This window comes from Centruroides sculpturatus, unplaced genomic scaffold (genome assembly GCF_000671375.1).
Source record: "Centruroides sculpturatus isolate CEXI.00-Female unplaced genomic scaffold, Cexi_2.0 scaffold331, whole genome shotgun sequence".
NCBI lineage: Eukaryota > Metazoa > Arthropoda > Arachnida > Scorpiones > Buthidae > Centruroides > Centruroides sculpturatus.
Genome location: NW_019384523.1, coordinates 248,616 through 269,552, shown reverse-complemented (window position 1 = coordinate 269,552; position 20,937 = coordinate 248,616). Strand labels below are relative to the sequence as shown.

The 20,937-nt window shown below is 32.1% G+C and overlaps 1 protein-coding gene across 1 annotated transcript in view; it reads right to left on the bottom strand.

Annotated features, from left to right (window-relative positions):
• Positions 1–10,096: 10,096 nt before the first annotated feature.
• Positions 10,097–20,937, bottom strand: part of LOC111622797 (insulin receptor substrate 1-like) — a 90,458-nt gene continuing 79,617 nt past the window's right edge. Inside the window, exon 13 of the mRNA XM_023365214.1 lies at positions 10,097–12,238. Coding sequence (XP_023220982.1) covers positions 10,571–12,238 — 1,668 coding nt within the window. The 3' untranslated portion in view covers positions 10,097–10,570. The remainder of the gene's footprint in view (positions 12,239–20,937) is intronic.

Genomic DNA, 20,937 nt, shown 5'->3' with positions numbered 1-20,937 from the left:
TTCTCAATAGAAGCCCTGTATTGTCGAATACGGGACAGCTTCCATGGAGAAAGTACTTGAATGGCATAAAGCAGCCAGATTACAGGCATTCACGCTTGCGCTTTACAGTACCAGGGGCGCCGCTAGCTGTTTAAACGCCCGTGTGCAATACCGATTATGCCGCCCCCTGTTTAACTACGACTACCTACGCTGAGCTTGCCAGTAAGGCTCTTTAGTGTTGTCTCATAAGGGTGTGAAAAAAGAAAAGAAATACTTTATAAAGAAAAACTATTTATTATTACTAAGTTATTTTTGTTTACTTAAATGTAAAACCATATAAATATTTATTTACAGAAATTTAACTCTTCTTGCCTTTGTTTGCCGAAATCTGCTATCAATTTTCTTGTATCCAAGCTGTCTAAGATTTCGTGTTCAATTGAAACTATAGCTAAATTACTTAGTCTTTGCTGGTACATTGTTGATCTTAAATAGTTTTTTATAATTTTTTACTTTGAAAAGGACCTTTCACCAAATGCAACTGAAACCGGCAATGTAAGTAATATTCTTAGTGCTATTGCTGTGTTAGGAAATGTTGATATTAAGTCATTAGTAAAAAGATATTGTAATTGACTGACTGATTCATCATCGCCCAGAGCAACCTGCTGAACCTAAAGTTGTGATATTTGTTACACAGTTAGGGACGTCATGAAAATACACACTAAATTTTAGGCGGCCATACACGTTAAGTAAATCCTTTGAGGATTAACCGCGCATGCCTGACTTTGAGGAAACTCAGAATTTCCTATCGCCCACATACGAGGAAGAAAATCTCTGTCAGTCAGTCAGTTGGCCATGGCATCTGATGACGACATACTGGCTGTTCTTGGATGTTTATTGGCAACAAATTCTATTAAAACTCGCGGAAAAAACACGTGCATAGAAGTCTATGGTGTAAATAGTAGTAGTAGTGGTTTGGGTAGCACTGATCACAAAATTAATTTTTCATATGAATAATTTTTTAATGGAATTATTTCAGATCACAAAATTAATTTTTCAAGAAAAATCTTGGGTTATAGATTCTGTTAGAAAGCATCAATTATCAGCGAAAGATCAATGACAAATCGATTTTACTACCAAAAAAATTCATGGATTAAATTTATAGACGAAAAACCATAGGATATAACTGGCTGGATCGAACATAGTAATTTGAAAACTTATTAAATTATTTCTCAACGTATAAAGAATTAAAGAGAAACAAAACACCTTTTTTGCCTAGAAATAAATATAATTTCAAAAAACAAACGTTTTCAACCTAGTTAATAGGCCATCTTCAGGTCGAAAAAATGGAACATAAATGTTCCATGAATAGAACATAAAAATTTTTTAAATAAAAAATTTTACAAGAGAAAAAATAACGGAAGAAAATATATAATATAAACGGAAGAAAATATATAATAAAAATATAAAGAATTATTTTTATTTAAAGGTGAATAATCTTTAAAAAAATCTTTTTAAAAACTGGAGCTACAGTTATTTAGACATCGAACTTCTTGGGTGTCCGAGATCGGATAATAAAAAGAATTGTTATTACCACAAATATTTTAAAAAGCATTTTTCTTTTTGCAATATTCTATCTTGCGAACAATTCTTAATTGAACAAAAAAATAGATATTTTCAAAATCAATACGTTGTATAGATATTTAATAAATAAGTAACAAATATAATTTAAATTATTATTATATTAAACTATTTTCCTATTTTACTTTGTCTTATTGTTAAAATATTATTTTAAGTTGTCATGTTTTAATTTACTTGGAAATAAAAAAATATATAATTTTTTAAAATGTAAAAGAAAATGATATAGAGTATCAAGATGTTTTATGAAAACGGAAGAAATGAATTGATAAGTTTTCTAAATATTAAAATTATTTATAATTTTAATTTACTCAAGAAATTTTTTATCTGAAAATAATTTATAGCCTGAAAAATTAATTTTTTAGGTTATAAATAATAAAAGTTAATAAGGTTATAGAAAATAATTCTTCCAAACATTCACGAGACATTGTTCTAACTACTCAGCGGTCTCACAACTGAACGACACGACGGCACACACATTAAGGTCGGCCTGCGCAGGAAAATCAAATGATTTTTCGATTCTACCCCGGTGGTTGGTACAGTTCGCCAAAACTGTTAAATTTTCCCCACACACTTACTCAAGGTCAGGCATGCATGGTTAATCCTCAAAGGATTAACTTAACGTGTATGGCCGCCTTTAGGGAATGTATCAGCCAATGACTTTCCTGTGCACTCCAGCAGGCAACCATCTTCTCTGAATTATATATTCAAGTAGAGAGTGCATGGAATGCTATCTCCATACAAGCTTATAATCTGGAATTACAGGCTTGCATAACTGCTCGCAGAGATTCAACATTATATTAAAATGTGCCTTACAATGTCTTTTCTCAATATGACATTTCTATTATACAGCTAATTGATTAGATTTTAGTTTTTAATGGTGTTCTTTTCTGCCAGCGAATAAAAATTTGTATACATTAATTATTCTTACCTTTGAAAGAGAAGCATAGCCAATTTCTGACAACACACAAATCCTACTGAAATTTACTCCAATATTCGTTGTTTAAATGGAAGTGGTTAATGTGTGGTTGTGACAGATGATGTGGGAAGAGGAGGCTCATTTTCACTTCAGTGGAGCTGTGAATAATTGAAATTTTTGCAATTGAACTGAAGAAAATCTCCATCATTGCAGCTGTAGACTGCCCGATGTATGATAATGTTTCACCCGCATCATGGGCTCTGCCTAGTATGTCTAATTAAATAAATAAATAATGTTTCATTGAAAATACAGTGGAACCCCGGTTAACGGACGTAATCCGTTCCACGAGTCCGTTCGTTAACCGAAGCAATTTTTCCCATAGAAATTAATGCAAATACAATTAATCCGTTCTAGCCGCCAGTATTTTTGTAATTTTATTTGTAAAATGGGTTTTCTTTAATGAAAATACAGTAGAGCATCGATTATCCGACTCAATTGGGGACTCGGGTTGGTCGGATAACTGAAAAAATCGGATAATCGAAAAGAATGAAAAAATACATTAGTATAGTATATTAGCATATTAGTATATCCCATGTAATTAGTATATCGCTATTAACATACTTCACGTTGAATTTTCATCGATGTTAAGCCTAACAGAATTTTTTTTAAAATAATAATCGTAGTTATTGTATCGTTAAAAAATATTTTTAAATTATTTTATTGCTCACAAAACAAACGACCATTCATAGTTAGAAAATTAAGTCTCGTTTAAATACTAGCCTCCCTTTCATGGTCTAGCCAGTGTTGCCAGCTAAAACACGCAAAAATTTAACAAAAATATTATTAAAGTAGCCAAGACATAGCCAAATATTGTAGTGCCACATCACTAGTGGACATTTGAAATTTGCAGTCTAGAACGGTCGGTTAACCGATGTGACGGTTAATCGGGGTCGGATAATCGATGCTCTACTGTATAGGAAAACGTGCTCATAAACAGTCGATCTAGGTTAAATTTTCGGAAAAGGGGAAAGATTTGACAAGTATAAAAACATCACATACGATCGTTAAAGTTCTAAAATGACAATAGGCTAAATTATGAGCGAAAGGCTTATAATCTCGGATCAGAGTCGACGAACAGGTGTCAAATAAACGCCTCGGAACAAACCTTTCTCGTGATCTGATCTGGTTTCAGTTTTCACCTGGAGACAAAGAAGAAAACAATCGGGAAGCGAGGAATGGGACGCAGGACATCGTAAGGTGAGATTCAAGGAAGAAATACTATAAAAACCCCGAATCTCAAGGTCAAAACGCAGTTTTCTTAAAAATTCTATGGCGATTAATCTGTGTCGTCTTCATCTGGATTAAGCCTGAAGTCATGCCCGCTAAAATTTGTGTTGTGTCTCGCGGACCGCTCCAGTCGTTGCAGCTCTGTCACCTACCATCGCTTCTGTGACCAAGCGAACCCATGTCGTCCGTTCTGGGGCTACGACTGATCAGCTTGCACTATCGTAGGACCAGGGATACGCCACTCCTCAGTGCCGAGAGAAAATAATGTAGATAAGCCATTTCCAACTACCTCAAATATGTAAGCATCTTCCCATTCTAATAAACGATTTTCACTCTAAAATACTTGTCATCTTTGTCTCCTCCGCCACCACCAACGTACGAATGGACCCTAGACCATCACCGACACACGATTAACTGATTTTCCCTAAAAGTCAGCAAGCTTACAAATTTGACACAAAAAGCCGTTAACTTTGTTATCCGAGACAAAATTTTTCCAAAATAAAAGTTCGTTAACCGATTTGGTCGTTAACCAGGACGTTCGTTAACCGGGGTTCCACTGTACTGTTTATTTCTGATAACATGATCATCTTGTTCATTCAACTCTGATTTTTGGTTGTAAGGACCTCTAAAGCATGGCTTTTTAGGGCTATGTTTGTAACTTGGCAGCCATGAAACACAATATTGCTTGTGAAAAACATATTACTATAGATCAGTTGTGCTTGCCATTCTGATGGATGTAATTTCTGTTGCAGCTTTCATTAATTTCAGCACTATAGCATAGTAGCTCTTGTGTAAATCAGCAGCATAATAATATCATACTTCATGTTTTTGTAAGTTTCTGAAGCATTTGTTTTGAAATTGTATGCTTACAGATCACATTGCTTTCTGAAAAAAATCATTAGTGCCAAATTCCCTGGTGAATTTCTTTAAATTAAATATTTTTTATCTGGAAATTGTTTTCACATACTGTATTTTCAAGAGTATTCAAAGTTTGACTAAGTTCTTGTAATAGGTATTTGCTGATTACTTTCATTATAGATACTTCATGATTATGCTTTATATTTGGAGGTATTTAATTTTTCAAATTTATGAAAAATCTCCTCTCAGTAAACAGTAGTCTATTAAGAATTGCAACTTATATACAAGGTGTCTCCCATAAGTCTAGAACCATTAATCTTTAAGATGTTTACAAAAATTGAAAATCCCACAAAGTGCAGTGTTATTTTTTTTCTAAATGCAAAGAAAGTTCATCCTATAGAAATTCAAAAACAAATCACAGAAGTGTATGGTGATCACATAATGAACAAAAATGCGTGAAAAAATGGTGTTTAATATTTAATCAAAGAAGATCCACACACAACTGCACTCTGCTGAAGCCACTCAAACTCTGCTTCAAAAATTTGGCCAGAACATTTTTGACCACCCATCATACAGTCCTGACCTGGTCCCAATAACTTTCACCTCATTCCCATATTGAAAGAGTTTTTGGGTGGATTTTGAATGTTTTGGAATAGATGATGAGGTGAAAAAAGTTTTGTCACAAACCAGTGAAAGAACTGGTGGTGGAAGGTATGACAAAGGAATCCAAAAACTAGTATTGGATTATGTCAAGTGCTTTAGTTGTAACGGTGACTATGTAGAAAAGTAACTGGTCTTATACTAATTACTTAGTAATGAAAGGGAAAAAGTTTTATTGTTTTTTCCTTTTTATAACCAAACATTCATTTTCTGGATGCCCCTTGTAGTTTGATGGTGGAAACCTGCAGTTAGTAGAAGTTGCCAAAGGAGTTTAGCAGGCTACATCCAGACTTCCCATCAAACACACACAGCAGCCAAGATTCAGCCTGCTAAACTCTTCAGCAACTTTTCACTGACTGTGGCTTTCCATCATCCAAATAATTTTTATAACATTATTATTTATACATTGTGTTGATTTCACACAACGAAATTAAATTGGCTAGATTTTGTTTCATAAATATTACAATATACAGTGAAACCTCTATATTCATCATTAATTTGTATCTAATGATCTAACGAATATGGAAAATGATGAACATAGAAACAATTTTTCTCATAATAAATAACTGATATTCAACTAATCTGTTCCTATACTAAAAAAAGATAAAAGAATAAAAATTTTGTTGTTTGTAAAACTTTATTTTTATTGTACTAAATAAATACAGCATAATAGTAGAAGGGGAAGAAGAGTAAGGTTATTATTGTTTAGAAAAACATACCATCAATTAAAACATTAGGTAATTCCAATTATGATCTCAGCATATTAAATTCTTTGGCTAAGTTGGAAACACTAGAGAGGTTGCGGCCAAAGTTTTCATCTCTAAAACATGAACGTTGAACATTGAGCACTGCCATCTTGTAAGCCTAGAAGTTTGACAATGGTGTTTGGAATGTCGAGCATTATTCCAATGACATCCCAAACGCCATTGTCAAACTTCTAGACTTACAAGATGGCAGTATTCAACACATTTTAGAGATGAAAACTTCGGCCGCAACCTCTCTACTTTGTCTATTTTCAGACTTAGCAATAATATTTTTTCTCTCTATTGTTGTTTTAACAGCTTTCCTTTTTTGCTGTTTTTCTTCAGTGCATTTTGTTAAGAGTCATTGTAACTTGTTTTTGAAAATCAACATGAGAAACCAAGAACACACACAACCACTCACAAAGCAGACTGATTAACTAAAGCTAACTAACATAGTGTTGCCAACTCAAAATTATTTGAATTTTGAGATTATAGCTAGATATTTTAATAAGAATATTCAAATCATTTTGTTTCCATTAAAACTGTTTGAATTTTTTATAGCTAGATAGCATTATAAAAATAGCTAGGCCATTATAATTCAGGTAATTTACATAGCTAGATTGTTCACAAAGCCACTAAATCTGGTAAAACATTTAGCTAAATTGGCAACACTAAGCTAACTTGGCTAGCTGATTGTCACAGGCATGTGATTGTAGCATAACTGCCAGTATTGGGAATGACGATGAATATAGAAAATACTGCCGAGTATGGGGAGTCATCAAAATGTGATGAATATCAAATATTATGAATATAGAGTTTTCACTGTAATTTGCTATACTACATGTGATCAAAAAGTATATTGGGAATAGTTCAATAAAACACATTTGAATTTATCCATCAAAATTTATTTAGTCCTCTTCCACTGCAATGCATATGTCAATGTTTTTTCCAATCCTCGAAACATCCTTTAAAGTCATTTAAACCACTTCAGGACTTGCAGCAAATTTTGTTTTATGGCATCAATTGATTCAAAATGGTGATCACAAAGTGCAAATTTTAGTTAAGGAAACAGGAAGAAGTCACACAGTGCCATATTGAGTGAATATGGATGTTGAGGAACGATATTTGGCCAAAAATTCACAAACAACAAGAGCATTGTAAGCATGTAAATTATTTGGTGCAAAATCCAGGAATTTTCTTGTCACAAGCAGCTTGTTTTCTACAAATTGCTTCATGCAAATGATGCAAAATGCTCAAATAATAATCTTTGTTGACAATTTGGCCAGTTGGAAGGAATTTGTGATGCATACCATGGCAATAAAAAAAACAGTCAACATAACCTTGATTTTAACTGACTTTGATGTTTTTTTGGTCTTGCTTCACCTTTTGAGTGCCATTCACTTGAGTGTTGAGTTGTTTCAGTGTCAAAAGCATTTCCTCAGCCACCTGAACATGTTTTTGGAAAAAAAAGTTACATTTTTTGTCACATGTTGCAAGCCCAAATAATATTTCTAAAATTATTGAACATATAATTTGGATCTTGTCAAATGCCTCCAATTGTTAAATGATGATCTCTGAGCACCAAATCTCTGACTTGACCAACATGTTCATCAGTTCACTCGAGTAGACCATCCACTTCGATGGTCTACTCGAGTGTGGTTCATCTTCGATGCATTTTCTGCCTTCCTCAAACATCTTGTACCACTGGAAAATTCATTTTTGAGAGACTGGCATCACCAAATGCTTTTTGCAACATTTCCAACATTTTTGTAGAAGTAATTCCATAGTGAAAACAAAATTTAATGCACATTCACTAATCAGTTACATGCAACATTTTGAAAAACTGTTGGTGCAAAAATTCTTTACACACAAAACAAGTGTTTATTGCAAACAAAAACAGATGATGACACATGGATTTCTTTTAGTTGATGATAAAAGTCATGTCAAATGACAGAAATGATGACCCTCTTGCATGTGCATAGTTTAAATGAACCATTCCAGATACTTTTTGATCATAATAGTATAATGTTGAAGATTTTCAATGCTGTATTTAGTCAATATAATTATTCAAAATGTAACATATAATCTGTATATTTATCAATTTTCAATAAGTTGCATAAAATATTTTTTTAAATAACTTTAGTAAGAGGAAAAAATTTTAAACCAGTAAATTTCCCTTGAGTAGTCATGACAAAAAACTACTACTCACTTTTTATTAATAACTGTCATTTTACAAATGCAGAAGCATAATTGAATATTTTTCGTCTTACATATATAGATAGCAATTTTTGTTTCTGACAAATATGATATATTTGACAGATTGGCTACATGATGATTTATTGGGACAGGCAGTGTTAAATGGGATAAAATTATGTGTATGCTAATTAATACCTGAAAATTGCAAAAAATATTTTGTTAACATTATACAATTAAAATATTAAACAAGTTAGCAATTTCATTAAATTAAAAATCAATTAGAGGTTATGACAAATTCTTAATCATTTTAATAGATAAATTCCATTTTTAATATTTTATAAAAAAAAAGACAATTTCAAACATACAAATCTATTTGTAAATTTGTCTAGTCTGATCACAAATTAAGTTTTGAAAATTATTCTATCAAACTTTGATTCAACATGGATACAGCTAAGCATTTTTTCATTTAATTATTATTATTCTGTTAATACAGTAAGCAGGTTTACAGTCCAATTAAGAGAAAGGCACCAGGAATTGCAGAAAGCAATGGCAGGAAAAAATTCATTATCTCACAATCTCAGATTTAAACAGAATAATTAACAATATATACCAATATATGTATGCCAATAAACAACAAACTGGGTATATTACAATGACAGATATGCATTATGTTTTTATATGATAATATACTGTATATTAAGCCACAATTTCTATTAGATATTTCAACTTTTTTTAACAATACAATATTACAGTATTATACTATTGAACAAGTTCTTTTCTTTTTAATTCTTGAGAATGAGCAAATGATGACAGTCCCAACAAGAAATATGTAAAATGAAAAATATACTTTGAAACAACTGCAAGAAGAAATATATGATTTATAAAAAGAATTAGTATATATATATATATATATATATTTTTGTTTAATCAAATGAAAATCATTTGCTAACCAAATAAAATTATTAATTTCATTATGATCTGCAATGAAAATTTTTATACATTTAATGGCAATAATTTTATTAAAACTCATAACACCTTTATAACAAAACAAACACAACAAAAATAAACAAACAAAATAATTATGCATAGCAATTAATATACTTAATTGGGAAAGGCATATTTAATGAGGTACTCTAGGTGTTCAATCAATGTAAAAACTTGAAATTTTAATTGCATCAACAAAACTTTATTCTGATGAAATATACTATTATTTTTAATAATAATATGTTTCAGATATTATTCTCATCTTGCAAATCTGTAAAAGCACCAAATTATGGAAATATATTTGAAAAACCAAAAGGCACTAAATTTTTTCCTTAAATAATGACAGCAATATATTACTATACATGTCATACAATGTTACACAAATAAGAATTTGATCTATAAAGAAAACCAAAATTTCTTACAGAACGCCATATTGTTTTACTTCAGGTTTCAAATTTTTAACTTAAGAGAACTTACAATTTCTTTTACAAATTATGGAAATATTTTTTATATAATCACAATATAATCAACATCCTTAATAAAAATTTCATGAAAAAAATTTACTTGTTTTTTCTAAAATATTACTACTATAGATTGAAAAATATTTTTCTTCTTTCAAAATTTCCATTTCTTATAAAGATAAAATTTTAGAATTTCCAAAACATTACTACTTATATTATTTTCAGCAAATTTAACTAAATTATCATCATATTTTTTATACACATTAGTTAAAAAACCACTTACATAATGATTTTGGCTTTGCAAGAACTTGAAACAATCTCCTTTCTTGAACATAATTTTGTACAATTTCTTTTGAATCACATCATTGTTTCAATATTTAGTCTTATCACACAATTCATAATTATTCATCTTTTCAAACAACAAAACAATTCTATTGTTTCTAACATTTAAATTAGGTTATACTGCTTTGTAATTTTACAAATATAAACATATAAAATTACAATGCAGAAATTTTATTTGGAGAATTATAAATATTCGAATTATATTTTCCTTTTTATCTATTTATAAAATTGTCATTGTTTAACTACTTAATTATGATAATGCTAATGTTTCTTCATGAACAGTAAATTGGCCTAGCATTTAATGACATGTTTACACAATGCTGAAAAAAAGCAAACAGTAATGCTAACAATGATATATGTAAAATCAACAATTTTCCAGTTTGGTTATGAGGAACTTGATCAAAATGGAAATATCAAATAATTTCTTTCATTTCTTATCTATTGCTCATCATAATGGCAGATTCAATTTCTTATAAAATATTACATTAGCAGCATCTCAATATATCTTAGACTCTGCCCTCTCTTAAACTTCCTGAAGTATGCCTTAATCCTTCTGACTTTGTGAAATCAATTTCAGCATAAGATTCAGTTGGTTGCTGCAATTTGAAACTGCGAGGGGAGCGGGGAGTTTTATCATCATCAACTGTTGGAGCTAAATCAAGAGAAGCGTAATTCAGTTCACGTTCACTACTTATTGATGAAGGTCGAGAATTTGGTAGCGATCCAGAACCAATCGAAACATTTTCGTACATTGCTTCTGAAGACTTTTCTTTTAAGCTAGTAGGCGATGTTGGTGCTGTTAATATATTCAAATTACTCTGCTCAGAATTATTTTCTTCTCGTGGATTCACTGATGAAGTTGGTACACAGCTGGCATCTGAAGAATGTGAATTCTTTAACCAAGTGGCAGTATTTATTGAAGATGCCAATACAGGCTTTGCTACAGTTATGGCAGAAACAATAGTGGATTTGGCTGGTGTGGTTATGGGATAAGAACTTTTTCTACCAGGTGATGGTGAATCAGCACGAACAGAAATAGGAACAGTTGGAGCAGAAAACTGTTTTCTAAAAGTGAGGAATGACTGAGGTGAACGTGCAGATGGAGATGGTGTCTGTCCTCCACTTGATGTACCTGAGGATAATGAAGGACTTTTTGTTCCTCCATACATCAGACTAGGGCTATGAGGAGTTTGTGAATTACTTTTAGTGGTTGGCAAATCACACGTTTGAACAGTATTTGAAAGTGAAGTTGAATTTCGTTCACAACTTGTTTGTACAGGTGCCATTACAGTGTAATCACTCTTTGAAGATAATGATGTGCCAAGATGAATATTAATATAGTCATGCATAGCAGAAGTTTTCAAAGAATTATTAGATTCTAGTTGTGGCATATTACTATTATTTTGTAGATGAGATTTATCAGATAAAAGAACAGTTGACATAACAATATTAGAACATGTATGATTAAAATCAAGGTTAACATAATCTCCTGAAGGGTTTGGTACTGATGTAGACAGCTGAGTTGAATCACTAACTGCTTCACTGTTCAAATTAGAATTATTATTCCCTGAGATAAGATGACTGTTTTTTGATTCAGAAATTTGACTTACTAAATGAGGTAACTGATTTTCTTCTGTATTTGAAATACTTCCACTTTTCTGTATATTCACAATTTCAATAGAATTGCCAGTTTTGGAACTAGAAAAACCTTTCAATGGGAGATTATCTTCATGATCTTTATTTTCATTGTTTTTATTCCTTTCAGGTTTCTCAGTTAATTCCATCAGAGAAGACATTGGAGAAGTACCTGACGATGAACGACTATTGGAACGTTGTCGAGTGTTACTAACAGTAAAACGTCTTGTATGATCAGAATTATCGTGACTGTTCCCAACTTTACTTTTAGAATGTGATGACGACTGATTATAATCTATTTCCATAAGATCTTCATTGTAATCTTTAGTTGATGATGTACGATGACGCTGTGCTCCACTGGGAAGAAGTGGTGCACTAGATGATTTAACTGATGCTCTAGCATCAATGTTTTTTAATGTTCCCAGTTCTGATTCTATACTATTTACATTTTTCTTTGTATTTGTTGATGCCTGACTTCCAACTGAATATGCTCGCACCCTGGATGTTTCTAGATGTGTTGCAAGATGACTTTTTCTTAACTATGTAAAAAAAAACATAAATAAGTATAGAAATTCTCTCTACAAATTATTATTCTTGCCACTATTAAATACATAATATTAAATTCTAATTAGTTTCTAGCTTTAAGAAATACAATTTTGCATCGTTGCACCAATACCAAAGTCACAATTTTGCAGAATAAGTAAAATAAAATAAAATTCAAAAAACAAATTATTAAAATTAATAAAGTAAAATAAACCAAAACCTTATCAGATTATAATATAGTAGTAATTACTAAATACATATATAGTATAGCATTCAGACCATAAGAGGAATTTTATTGAATAAGTGACACATATCACAAATGTCTTGTTGCAGAAGAAAATTGTTTGGTCTATCCTTGTCACTATTTTTGCCAAAACTCATTTATGTGTAAAGTTTCATTTAGTTATTTTGGCGAGCTTTGTTCAGCACTTTCCTACATTCATATTATGCTCGCATTCAAGCAAGTGAAACTGTGTAAAACATGACTATTTGCTTCATACATATGGAGGATTCAATTCTAAAGTGAACCAAGTCCAAACAAACTATTTTAGAGATGTCAAGTTAACTTATTTAAAAATAATTTTAATTTATTTTAAAAAGAAATCGAAATACATTAATGGGTATACGTGGGTTGTTCAAAAAGTTCAGGAACTTTTTGAATAACACGCTTATTTTTTAATCTGCTTGGAGGCGTTGTGTCCACGGAAACCTTCTGAGTAACACGTTTCAACCCATTTGTTGCTATCTTGTTTTGGTGATTAGTTAAGGCCTTTTATGTGAAGTGTTGTTCGTGGGGTTGGGTGAAAAATTGGATCTGCTGAAATGAGCTTTTTGAAGGAGCAGCATTGTTCTGTGAAATTCTGTATGAAACTCTGGAAATCCTTTATGAAAACTGTTGATTTGATTACCAAGGCTTATGGTGAGGATGCTATAAAATGTACTGCATATTATGAGTGGTTTACCTGGTTCAAAAAGGGACGGCAATCAGTGGAAGACAATGAGCATTCCAGATGACCATCAACGTCAACTGATGACCCCACATCAAGAAAGTGAACGATCTCATTCGTGCAAATCGACATTTGACTGTCAGGGAACTTGCAGAAGAGTGTGGCATCTCAATTAGTTCAGGCTATGAAATCCTGCATGAAAAACTGAGGATGCATAGAGTTCCCCACCAAATTCATGCCTCGCCTGATGACAGCAGACCAGAAACAACATCAAGTTCAAGTCTGTCAGGAACTGTTTGATCAAGCTAAAGAGGATGAAACCTTCTTGTCCATGATCATAACAGGTGATGAGTCATGAGTTTATGAATATGACATTGAAACAAAAGTGCAATCTTTACAATGGGTGGGTGAAACATCCCCCCAGCCAAAAAAAGCTCGACAAGTTCACTCAAATGTTAAGGTGATGTTAAAAAAAATAAAAAATAAAAATAAACAAACACCTTTCTCTATTCCAGCACACTTTTAATGCGTTGAAAAACGTTAAGGTGATGTTGACTGTTTTTTTTTTTTTTTAAATATAAAAAGGGTTGTGCATCACAAATACCTACCTATAGGCCAGAGAGTCAATACAAAGTACTACCTGGGAGTTATAAAACGCCTAAGAAACAGAATCAGATGAAAATGGCCCAAACTTTGGATGAGTGGCAAGTGGTTTATTTCACTACGACAATGTGCTGGCTCATTTGTCTCTCAGAACTTGTGAGTTTTTGGCCAAAAATAAAAAACTGCTGTGCTTCCTCACTCACCCTACTCACCTGACCTGGCCCCATGTGACTTTCTTCCTGTTCCGCACACTAAAAAACATGCTCAAAGGAAAAAGATTTGCCATCATTCCAGAGATAGAAAAAAACAATGGAGGAGCTTATAAGCATTCAGGACTGTTTCAAAAAGTGGAAACACTATTGGGATAAGTGTATACATTGAGGAAGAGACTACTTTGAAGGGGACCATGACAAATAAATTGTAAGTGAAGTATTTTTTTTTTTTGTAATAAATAAAGTTTGGGAACTTTTTGAACAACTCTCATACTCATATGTATACTTAATGCAGTGTATACAAGTAAGGCATAATCGTTCCAAAATTAACAATATAGTTAATAAAAGAAATTTTAATTTGGACTTGATTTGCTTTAGAACTAAACCCTCCATATGTTAGTGCACAATTCTCTAATTGATGCTATATTTTTATACACTAAAATATGATGCTCTGAGATGCCAGTCTTAAAGATGACCAGCATTGTTACACAGTAAATCAATCAAATTGAGGTTATAATAAGAAAAGTTCAAAGTAGAAATATGCCTATTAGTATAAGCTGTAAAAAAAGATGCTGAATATGGATCCCTGCTGATTCCATAAAGTTGTGAAAGTCTAAAAATAATAATAATCATTAATTTTAATTTTCAAAATAATTAGCAACAGATAATTATTGAGCCAGGCTTTAAAAACAGGATCAATGTCAAATTCATTTTGTAAAATATTTAACAAGAGACTTTGGACGAGAGTCAGGAGCATGGCTAATATCAATGTACAGTATAGCAGGTTGTTTCTTTTTAAAATTATCTAAAATAGCAATTTGGGTGATTATTAAACAGTAGAATGAATAAGAATTCTGCCAGAAATAATTTTGCATTAATCAGAAACTATGTCAGTAAATGTATAACTCAAAAAATTTCAGCATAGCTGAGGAAATAGTTATTGGATAAAGTAAATCAGTTTTGTTTTTGGAATTGCTATTAGATAGGAACTGTCAGTAAGGTAGTACATAATTATTTTGTAATACCAGGAAAAAAATAGACATACAGTAGCAGTGACAGGTGTTAAATTTTTAAAAAATATTGAAAGGATTAAATCAGAACTGGAAGTGAATAAAGATAATTTGGATATAGCCTTTTTAATTTCATTAAAATTGAATGAGAAATTATTTTTAAATGAAATTGGATTTAAGGAAATACATAAACAACCAGACAATGGTGGCAAACCTCATTACAAATTGAGAGTAAATATTGTATCATCAAAGGTTAGCCTAGATTTTCTTGGTGTTCATTTTGAAAATTTAGGAACAAAACCTTAAAACAGCATGAGATGAAATTTTTTATGATGTAAATAAAATTTTGATATTGAAGTTCAAATACCTCATTAAAAATTTTTATGGGCTGTATGATGAACTAGCTGTTACCCGCGACTTCGTCTGCAGAGGTTTTGCAAGCAAACCCCATTTACATTCAATATTTCAATAACCATAGTAAATTGTTATATAACACCTACCGCTGAAGAGAATTGCCGAGAATCAAATGAACTATTTTCAATTTCATCAATTTTCTGGAACATTTACAATCGTTCTATAATCGAACCAATATGCAATAACAAATTCGAATTTAAAATGGTTTGAACATTTGGTTAAAAAATCGAAATATATAAAAATATTTATAACAATGTCTGAAATGTTATCAATTTAATACATCTAAGTACTCAATGAAAATTAAACGTAGTTGAAAACGCATTTAGAATAGTACAGTAGAAGCTGTTCTTCCGGTTAAGCCTTAATCCTCTCCCTCTTCCCCCATGGGGGAATTTCGAAAAATCTCTTCTTAGTGCACATTCTCATGGCATACTCTACCACAGCGCAAATAAAAACAAAAAATTGCATCTAAAATAGTACAGTAGAAGCTGTTTTTCCGGTTAAGCCTTAATCCTCTGCCTCTCCCCCCGCGGGGGAATTTCGAAAAATCCCTTCTTAGTGTGCGTTTCCATGACGTACCCTAACTGTCTACCAAATTTCACCTCTTTAGGTTAAGCAGTTTGTTCTGGGCAATGATGAATCAGTGAGTCATTCAGTCAGTCAGTCAGGACAAGCAATTTTATATATTTAGATAACTAATAATAATGATAATGACCAATTAACAGAAAGATAATTTGAAACATAGGACCAATATGGGAGTGAAATATACTTTTTTTCTCACCCAAGTTCTAAAACTAAATGAATTCCCAACAAGCAGCTAAATATTCTGAAATGAAACCACTTACAAAATAAGAGAGAATATAAGTATCATAGGAAAATGCCATATCTAGGAATGCATTTTGTATGTGGAAAAATTAATGTACTATGTCAAATTTAAAAAACATAAATGATAAAATGTGTCATTAATAAAGAATTGTTTAGGAGATTCAAGAGATAAGATGGAATTGATGTCCATGAGAGATCTGACAAGTTAAAATTGTCACATAATGAAAGTTTAAAATGTATTCAACTAAGGATAAAGTGAGATAACATGACACATTATGAAAGTGCCCCTCTTTCAGGATGGGGGTAATAAACAACAATTATAAGCTTAATTTTGGAATTTTGACAGCAATGATTGAATCTTTATATTCAAAAAGTATCAACATACAGCTGTTGGCTAAAAGTAACAAGAATGTCTCAGTTGCATTGATGGATCACATTAAAGAAATAGATAAATGCTCATGGTAATCAATAAAGTTTACATTATTATTAGAATTTGGGACATCCTAACTCTCAGTTAAAACTATAAAATCATAAAATTCATTTAAGATAGCCAAAAGCACAAAACATTTATTTATGACAGATCTGACATTCTGAAAAAAAATTTTTACATTGCTAAAGATGACTCAACTGAGTGAAAAAATTAAAAATAAATGATAATTAAAAAAATAAAAGCTACTAATCTGCACTTCAATGTTAGTTGATAAACACTAAAATAGCAGTATAATTGCAGTTTATATTGCCTAACAGCAAAGCATTTATATGTATTGTTACAGTTATTATTTAAATTTTATATGTAAATTTATTGATGTTTCTACTATGGCTATGTTTCTATCATTCTAATGTATATATGATGAAATCCAAATTATTAATCAGTTTTAGATCTAAATATTTATCTCAGCAGCTTTGACAACTCATGTCTCACTAACTGACATCAGTGTAGATATCAAAATATTCTGTACCTAGCCTTTCTGGAGTATATTTTCTACCAAAAGTGCACCATAACACTTGTGGTTTTTTGCATTAGCATTTTTCTACAGGGTGCCACATGAGAAAGCAGCTGAGTCCTGTTTTAAGTCTCTAGCACTAATTTATTGCATGGAGTGAGCAAACCACATCATTTGAGTGAAATGTTTTGTTGAGTGACCAGTAATGTTCTGTACTGTGCAAATCCACACATAATATAGGAACTGAAAAACATCATCATTCACACAATAATCACCATTGATATCACTATGTTATGCCAAGTGTTCCTAAATTATAATTTGAAATGCACAGCTACGTATAGATGCGATAGGTGACTGCTTTTGACAATCAATAATGGTGATACCAGCAACTGCTTCTGTGTTTCCACTAGGCTATGGATGGGGGATACTTTTCAGGCACTATCCTATACTGTACATACCTAATGCTAAAGCTATTCTCTATTAAACTTATTTTATTTTTTTTAAATATTTCTTTCAAATGTACTTATTCTACACTCTCAATAATCAGAAACCAGCAAAATAACACATAAATTCATCAAATGTTTTCTTCCATCTTAAATGGACATCATCAGGCTATGTTGTTTGATCTTGGCACTGCTTGAGTTGGAATCTTAATCTTCTCATGGATGCAGAGGATATGTAAGTGTTGTAAGGCTTGTGCAGCAATGGATCAGATCTCTTTGTTCCTTTCCTGTGCAGTAAATGAATGAGTATATGCCCTATAGACCAAAGAGTTGAAGGCAGCCACCACCTTGTAGGAAAAGGAACAATGAAAAGAAGCTGGTATGAACAAGGAATGTAGACAGGTTTCCTGTAGATCCTGATCATGATATACCCATCATTCCATTTCATAACAACTGATCCATGCCTCACAATGCATAACAACCAATCCTAAACCCCAATGACATCAAACTCAGTGGTCCTAGTTTTTTCACTGTGATTTTTTAGTAATTTTACCTATCTTCAGTCAGAATTAAGTCCTGATTTTGTTTTTAACATAATTTCTCAATGAGTAACATTGCTAAACTGTCCAACCACCATGCTAACATCTTGGAATTATCAAATCTGTTCCTTTTCTTTTGATTGATTGACTTACCTGCAACATAAAGATATACAAATAGGAAACCCCTTTCAGGCACATTATGCAAACTGGTTATCTGACATATAAAAGCCTCCATCCCACCCAATTTTGACAGCCAAATGGTTTTTTATATGCAGTACATTGATAATATATTTGTCATGTGTCATCACAAATCTCACAACAGTCCCTGGATGCTTTCAGCAACAATTCCTATGGGTTTTGTCTACATCCTGAACAATGGAATGACAGGGTATCCACTTCCTTGACATCAACATAGTTTGTTGAGGGGGTGTATCAAGACCAGGGTCTAAAGAAAACCCCACCTACCATCCCTTGTTCATACCAGCTTCTCATAACCCTTTTCCTACAAGATGGCTGCCTTCAACTCTGGTCCATAGGACATTTACTCATTTGTTTACTGCACAAGAACAAAGAGATCTGATCCATCACCACACAAGTCTTACAACACAACTATTTAAGGAACTCTATCAGGAGTCTCATCACACACCACAACTCTTATACGCACAGCACTCCATGCAACTCCATTAACATAGAAACATACAAGGCTGTCATCTATAATGGATTACTAACCCTTCTATACAAGGAATTGCCAGAAAGCAATTTCAAACTGGCTTTCAGAAAGAGCCCTAGAGTATTCTCTCTCATGTAGAATGCCAAAGACCACTCAACTGGTAACATTTACTGAGATGTATTCCATCCCACTCAGGGACAATAGATACAATAGATCACTTGGGTATGTTTGGGCCACTAGATAACATATCACCACTCTGTAAAAGGTTCGTCCGATGGAGAATTATTTCTAATAAAATAAAATTGAAGACAAAACTGTCCAAAAAGGATCACCATTTATTACTTGTGTTCCAAGACTAAAACATTTTTGACAACTGACCTTCCTTTTTAGGCTACTTGTCGCCGTAAAGTTTACAAAAAGTCCTTTTAAAAAACACAAAACACATCCAATTAAAATTTTAAAAAATTTCTGAAAAAGGAACTGGTGACATACAGTTGTCTTTCTTCTTCCATCATACCTTCTTTTGGGTTTTTTTTCTTTTTATCTACTAAAGGTTAGCGCTGGAAAATGTAGATTTTTAGAGAAGTTGCCCCCTGGTGACGATATATGTAGAAATTTCTTCTGTAAAAGTTTGTCCGATGGAGAATTATTTCTAATAAAATAAAATTTCTACATATATCATCACCAGGGGGCAACTTCTCTAAAAATCTACATTTTCCAGCACTAACCTTTAGTAGATAAAAAGAAAAAAAAACCCAAAAGAAGGTATGATGGAAGAAGAAAGACAACTGTATGTCACCAGTTCCTTTTTCAGAAATTTTTTAAAATTTTAATTGGATGTGTTTTGTGTTTTTTAAAAGGACTTTTTGTAAACTTTACGGCGACAAGTAGCCTAAAAAGGAAGGTCAGTTGTCGAAAATGTTTTAGTCTTGGAACACAAGTAATAAATGGTGATCCTTTTTGGACAGTTTTGTCTTCAATTTTATTTTATATCACCACTCGTCTGAAAGAACATCAGATGGACATAAAATGGGCCACATCTCCACAGCCTTGTAGCATACCATGTAATCCTGACATTGTGGTCCATTCTGACCAAATGAGAATTCTCTATCATGCACAAAATAGGGCACAATTCTGGTATTTGGAGCTTATGGAAATATACAGGGCTGCTTTGAGACATATAGCCATTAACTTTAATGATGCCAATTTTTTCCCACCAGTTTGGAGGATTTGCCTACACCATCACTTATTCTCAGCATGAGGAGACCATGATTCCAACCCCTCAAATTAATGAGCAGTCATGTTTATTGAATCTACATGTTCCAACTCAAGTGGTTCCAAGATCAAACAACATAGCCTGATGATGTCCATTTAAGATGAAAGAAAACATTTGCTGAATTTATGAGAGTTATTTTGTTGGTTTTTGGTTATTGAGTATGTGGTCTAATTGTTAATATACATAATCAAACATCAGCTAACCTGATAAACATTAAACCAACCAAAGCCAAATTAACAGGCTAGAAGCAGCCATAATAATAATAATAATAATTTAAGATAATTTGGTATTAGAGTTAGGCATTAGGCACCATCTCTAATACCAAATTATCATATATATATATATATATATGCCTTGCCAGGGTTGCGATGGCCGGTTGAGTGCTTTGGAGGATGTGGGCACTTAATGTGTCCCCAGCCGGCATTGTAATGGCTATGGATGGTCGTAACGTAAGCTTATATATACTAGATAGATAGATAGATATTTTACTGTAACTTACTGGAGTACAGTAAATACTGGGTGCCACAAATGTATAACCCAGTTAGACATGGTACTAGATACATAGTAGTACATGGATACATAATATGAGTGAGATGATATAAAGTAAAAAAATAATAATAATAAGAATAATAACAATAAAGAGAAAATTATTTACAAATATATACAATGTAATGTAAGCAAGGAAAAAAAACAAGTGTAATATAAAATACATAATTAAAGTTTTGATATATAGGTACATGAAATACGGAGATTGCAAATACAAATAAGCGTGGATGTGTAAATTTAACGTACAATATCAAGAGGAATTAAGT